The sequence below is a fragment of the Fistularia commersonii genome, chromosome 22, assembly GCF_037954325.1.
Source record: "Fistularia commersonii isolate RoL2024-O1a breed Wild chromosome 22, RoL_Fcom_v1.0, whole genome shotgun sequence".
NCBI lineage: Eukaryota > Metazoa > Chordata > Actinopteri > Syngnathiformes > Fistulariidae > Fistularia > Fistularia commersonii.
In genome coordinates this window covers 11,175,874-11,182,360 of record NC_141305.1, presented here as the reverse complement: position 1 = coordinate 11,182,360, position 6,487 = coordinate 11,175,874, and the positions used below count along the sequence as shown (strand labels likewise).

Here is a 6,487-nt window from a genome sequence, read left to right as displayed (position 1 = left end):
GGAGGGGCACGTAGAAAACAACTGACATACCTGTTCAGCCATTTTGGTTCGAACGCGCATTGAAATCAGTATATCGCCGAGAGCCTTAATGGATGGGTTCCTTGATATGCATTCATCCATTACGATTGGATTCGTTCTGAAATACCTGGGCGCCATTGGTTGCTGAGACCCCGAACAAAATTAACAACGCCCGCTTCTGACATGAGAACACGCCCCTTTGCCATGCTGCTTCGCGGTGGATGGCAGTGATTGGCTCCTGTGATATTGTTTCTTATTTTATAATCAAGGATTGGTTACAGTCACATGCTGTCTTACCATTCGCCCGTCACTCCTCCTATAATGAAGCATATACGTGCGCAGGCGTATTGCCATCTATTAGGCAGACCGCTTTAAAATTGAGCCTTTTGTAAATTGCAATAATCCCGTCGCTCGATAAGACAACGAAGGAAATCGTGAATCCATTGGAAATAATTGTTTTAGAATTATGAACGACTTGGGAAAAAATAAAAAATAAAACCTGTCATGAAACTAATGACATCGACCTAGAAAAAAAACACTATAAAACGGCAATACCTGAAACAGGTAAGTTAGTATTTTGTGCAAACACTCTTTACAAATGTTAATCATGATCCCCAGTTTAGTCAGTCAACATGCATATTATTTTTATACATCAAGAGGTTTCAGCACAGATGCAGATACTATGAGATCAAGACAGAAAAAACAGGGTTACATACTTAGGATTGCAAACACTTTTGAAAGGTTTTATTTAAAAACAAACAAACCAAAAAATAATCTAAGATAACAGAAACACAAATATTGTGGAGGATCAGGTCTCCAATCAATATTTAGCTCTGATGGACTGCAGTTGCATTTATTTACACTTATGCCTCCAATTGTGAAAAAATGTATATACAAAAATGTATTATTATGCAAACAAGGTAAGAAATAACATTAAGTAACACAAGCCTATTAGTAGTTGTGGATGGAAACAAAGGTAACTTTTACAAGTTGGAGATTCTTTCAAGCAATGAAGTCCAGAGGTCTGTTGAATCCACCTTTTCTGTTCATGTACTGCCTAAAAAAATATATAAAAAAGAAAAACATTACATCACTGTTACCCTCGCAACACTTGAACATTACGTCATTATGCACCAATGGGATGGCCAGAATTCTAGCTTACTAACACCTGCAGATGGGATTGGCTAAAATAACGTTTGTCATCCCTCTTAGTGTGGAGGAAGTGAAAAGTTTACGTTCGAACACAAGAATACAAACAACATCGACTGAGGCACAACTAACATCTTTCACCCTCATTGACTAAGGTATAAAATATGTTGTTGAGATATTCAATATCAGTTGCTACATGGATCATTGTAATACTGTTGTTGTGTTGTAGCTTGGCATACCTGTATTTTCTCTTCATTGTCACATTTACAGCATACGCATTGACAGAGCCATCTGTTTTCTTCCCCTGTTTGTGGGAGAAAAATATTGGTCTTTCATTTCTTTTCCATGTAGTAGTTAAACTCACTGACTTGATGTTGAAAGAAAATAATAGAAGACATGTCCTCCCCATGTTTAAGGAAAAGCCTGAGGTATCTTAACCTTTGCAAATCTGCAAATAAATAACGACAAAACACTTACTATACTTCAAGCATTTCAAAATGACTTACTATCATCCAGGGACAGCATGAAATAAGATGTATATCCACACCTTCTTATGTGATTTATACTCTTTAGTTTTCTTTAAAATGGTAGCCTAATGAATTGATACCCAATCTATGTTACGTATTCTTTGAAAAAAATGTTCCAACAATCCAAATTTCTTATGCACATGTTACAACTCATATACTGACCATGTTATAAAATTGTGTGAAATTATGACAAATTGATAAAGATGGGGTACTCATTGTCAGCAGGCCTTATCTTAACAGCAGTCATTCTTACAAAATATAAACTACTAAATCACAGACATGGATAATGCCAGTATTTTTAGACTGGGGCTGAGTTCCCATCGTTAATCATACACGTATCATAAAACAATGTAGTTGTCATGCTATGAACTGGCTTGGATTATTTCTCCAAACACAATTACCTCACGTAAGGGGTTTAATTAAAAAAGGGGTTGCCTGTCAAACATTAAAAAGATATCTTGCTTTTAAGCAAGGCACATGATTGGAATAAGAGAAATGTGACATCAGAAAGACTAGAAGAACAATTTTGTTTTGTGTATCTTGAGGCAGGGACCAAAGTTAGCCAGCTTTTGTCCAAAAAGAGGAACATAGCAGTAAATAGCATAATGATTTGAATATGAAAATCAAGGTAACCTATCATTCTATAGTCAAGCTGAAACAAAGAACCAGTAGCACAGCAGGCAGGTGCATTGCCTGTGAAGGCAGTTGTGCAAAGCAATATTCAGGCAACACAACCTGTGCTGGGTCAAAGGTTTGTGACTCAAAAACAAAACTACATGTAACACTTTTCTCAGTAATTAGCATTTTAACATAAGCACTTACACAATATCAAGTTGGATGGAAGGATTAAACCATTTGATCAGATCATCAAACTATGTTGTGTTTTGATTGTAACTGACAAAACTAAAATTTGTAGAATAGGTCAGTTATTAAGCCAACCTGATACCTACATGTTGAAGAGAAGCATCGTTTCAAACCAGCCACCCAAAACTTAGTATGACTATGTCATTAAAAAAAAAAAAAAAAAATCAAACTGATAAGTAGGCCTATCCCATCATAACTGAAATCAGTCTGAGCATGTTGGTTGCAAAACAAATAACTTTTAAAGGACAAAATTAGATATATATTAATGACATGAGGAGTGACTTAGCAGCTGTTTCGTGGTTGTCAGGTACAGAGTTGGAAGTAGCTCTAATTTGAATCCATTTTGGCCCAAATAATCTGATCAGTCAAGTTAAGTCCATCAAGTGGAGCTAAACAATCTCGCATGCACACAGGCACACATGCACGTGCACACACGAATAGTGGATAGCCTTTGAAACCCTTTGAAAAGTACATCTTTAGAGTAGGTGTGTCTTGAATACCATGAAGATGCACCATTGCAGGGGGTGTTATAAGCTATTTTGTGAAGTTTTCCAAGAAGCTGTAATTTGATAATAGGCCCCTCAGACATTGGAGGTGATCGGCACACAAGAAGAAGCAGTGAGGTTATGATGTCATTTTGTGATGTAACTTCACACTTGTTACCTAAAAGCTAACAAAATGTACAAAACAAGGACTCAGTAGAGGATGGTCTGGACACACAGTTGCTATAGAGAGATGACTGTAGCTGGACTGGGATTCACACACAAATCTAATTAACTTCCAATGAGCTAGCCTCAGAATAGGGTGTATTGTGAGTGTAAGAAGCTGAAAACAAGTCAACAACACAAGGGTACACAACTGATGATGGGGCCCAAGTTACATCCACTGGTTGTCCGCTGATCACCAATGATTTTTCAAACTCCTCAGCAAATTTATCGTATTTGATGCGACACATGTTCCAGGAGCAGGAGAAATAGGGCAATCGAATTTTGTGATAATTGGATAAAAAAAAGGAAAGAAAGGTGAAAAGATTAATCTGCAAAGCTCAAAATACTTTCACACTTCTGACGCATCCCCCCCCCCCACGCTCATTAAATAAATTCTCAATTAGTTTGGGTGATGTATGGGCCAGTCACAACATGGTTATCTTGGGTAAGGAAGGTTTGAAACAGCAAACAGTGACTGATGAGTGGAAAATTTAAATGGGGTGTTGGGTATTTCTGAACACACAATGATTGCTGCCCTCACACTGGACTGTGAATTTCAATGTTTCTTTGTGAAGCATAGCTTCATGGCTATGTAGCTAGGATGGGATTAGGGCGTTCTTTATATTTTGCAAGCCTCACTGCAACGTACCACCTTCTGTTACTCTGAATGGCTGTTCCATTGAATGTTCCAGGTACGATTTGTCACATGTTCCTTTACTCTGACTGTTTGAAGGTCTTGCCAATAGTGTCTACAACAGTGCTTGGTCTATAGCTGTTCAAGAACCCTAAACAAGTACTGGACTTATCAAGGGAGATTAAACCATTTCACCTCAGTGTTGCCAAGCTTTCAGAATACAAGAATTGTAATTTATGTTTATGTTTTTGGTGTTTTTTTGGATCATTCTTGTATGCTGTGACAAATTAAACAATTGCTGTAGAAATCACTTAACAGATTGTTATAAAATGTAAAATTCCTGTTGTATTCATCAGAGTACTTATATCCTTTTTGGAAACAAACTGCTCCTCCTTGTGGCTGCACATCCCACTCACTTTGGTGGTGTCAAAAGATCCAAATCCCATTAGTTTCATCATCTCAATTTCCTCTTCAGTTTTGCCTTGCATGTCCTCAGCTGTGAAAAAAAAAAATTCTGATATTATAATCAGAAATGTCAAAGCAATTGTCCTCCTTGAATTGTATGGCTACTGAGTGGGACAATATTCCTTGTACCTGAGATCTGAATGGGCTTTGTTGGCTTTTCTTTAGCGTCTTTCCGTTCGTCTTCACGTCTGTCTTTTTGTCTCAGAGGAGACAAGGAAGAGGAGCGATGACGTCTTGGAGACCTGCAGAGGGCAGACAAAAATGGATGCACAATAGGACATACAACAAAAAGCTGACGCATTAGGAATATTTTTCATGGACACATTTTTTAATCCATTAATCAGTTAATTTCTTCGAATAATTGCCATTATATGAATTTCTTAATGTGGGACCAGCGGTGCTGGTATATTGTATTTAATATTCAAACTGTTTAATCTTTACCTGCTGATTAAGTGTTGAGAAGAAGCCTCACCTTGACCGCCTCCTATGGGGAGACCTGGACCGACTTCTCCTCCTGTCTCTGTCCCGATCTCGAGACCGAGATCGTTCCCTCTCCCTTCGGCGTCGTTCACGTTCCCGTGAAGCTGAGCGAGAACGTCTTCTCTCTGTAGGGATGATAGGAAAGCAAGTTATCAGATTCATTTGATTTCAGTATCCAATAGCGCAAAATGATTTAATTGAAATGTGGTCCATCAAAAAAAAATTCAAACAATAAAATAACCAGGTCTTGGATTGAACTACAAACTCCAGAATAAAGAATTGTCAATTCCTTCTGCATCAATATTTGATATCTGATCAAGTCAATATGAGATTGCGAAGATGGATGCATGAAATGACACTCAAGCAATTGTGATTGGTTAATTACTGCATCAATGGACAGCAAAGCATTATGATTAACATTAACATTAACGTTAGTCAAGTCACAACTCATAACAGTAAAATGTCTACATGTAGAGCTGGTCTAGATCACACTATAACTTTAGGTATTGATGGTGAGCGCAAATTTACAGGAACTGATCAATTTCATCGCGCTGACGCCAATGTCTGGTGATACAATGTCTACACTAAGACTAACCTAGATTTACCAGGATACTCACATACACAAATGTTTTAAAAATAATCGTTGATCAACAACAATACATTTTTTAACGAATTACGCATTGTTGGCCAGATTTTAGACACCTATATTGTTGAGCAAATTTATGGTAATGCGTGGGAAGTGTGTTAAATTTGTGTCTGTCCGAGAGGTTACGAAGCTTTGGGGCAGTTTGGCAAACAATGAGCTCGGTCGCAAAAGTATACGTTTATATGTTTTGCATATCTGACGAGTCAACAAAAACTGTAAAGTCCATTAAAATGTGCAAAGGCAATCACCATGGGATTTCAGTTACGTTGTCCTGTTGCAAGTTAACGTCGCACTGTAACGTTAGCTAATAGTAGCGACAGTATTATGAAGAATTGTCATGTGCCGGATCAGTATAAATGTCAGTAAAAACGTTCAAACTAAAATAATTGGGGTCATTCCGAAGTAACTTATATGAAAGTAGAAATCTTTTAAGTCTGCACTCACATAAAACAGATAATTTGAAGTTACGCGGTTAAGGAACCAATTTAGCTAACATCGCAACACTCTTGCGCTTACCTCGTCTTGGAGGAGTTCGACTACGGCTTCGGCCCATTTTGCTACACAAAGGAGTCAAGTGGGTGTCTTAACAGAAGATAAAAAATGAAAATTCTTTAAAAACTAAAGCCTGTTGTCGAGAACTAAACGGTTGTTCGTTATTTCAACGAGGTTCATCCAAAATATAAGGCTGCCGGACACTTGCTCGTATGTTGTCTGTAATAAATGAACTTCCGGTAAGTTTGAAATACACAGCACCTCCTATCGGCCTGGATGACGGCCTGATCGGACGGCAAAGAGATATCAAGCCAACATATCCAGTTCGAATTTCAAGAAGGGAAAAATAAAACAGCAGAAGAAAGATGGTTTAATCGTAATGACTGAAAATCAACAAATAAAACTTGCAGGAATCCTGAAACCTCTGCATAGTAATGCAGTATTTTCTCTCTGCAAGACAGGATGATCCATTTGATTATCTAGTACGAACAGACACTTATAACCT

General features: G+C 37.8%; 1 protein-coding gene across 1 annotated transcript; it reads right to left on the bottom strand.

The window, feature by feature from the left end:
• Nucleotides 1-626: 626 nt before the first annotated feature.
• snrnp27 (small nuclear ribonucleoprotein 27 (U4/U6.U5)) lies at nucleotides 627-6,216 on the bottom strand. Its single transcript, XM_086169266.1, has 6 exons — nucleotides 6,007-6,216; nucleotides 4,837-4,969; nucleotides 4,494-4,606; nucleotides 4,316-4,395; nucleotides 1,407-1,471; nucleotides 627-1,075 (listed from the first exon to the last, which is right to left on the bottom strand). Exons 1-6 carry the CDS (start codon nucleotides 6,041-6,043, stop codon nucleotides 1,021-1,023), a joined length of 483 nt encoding a protein of 160 aa, XP_086025392.1. The 5' UTR covers nucleotides 6,044-6,216; the 3' UTR covers nucleotides 627-1,020.
• Nucleotides 6,217-6,487: the final 271 nt, after the last annotated feature.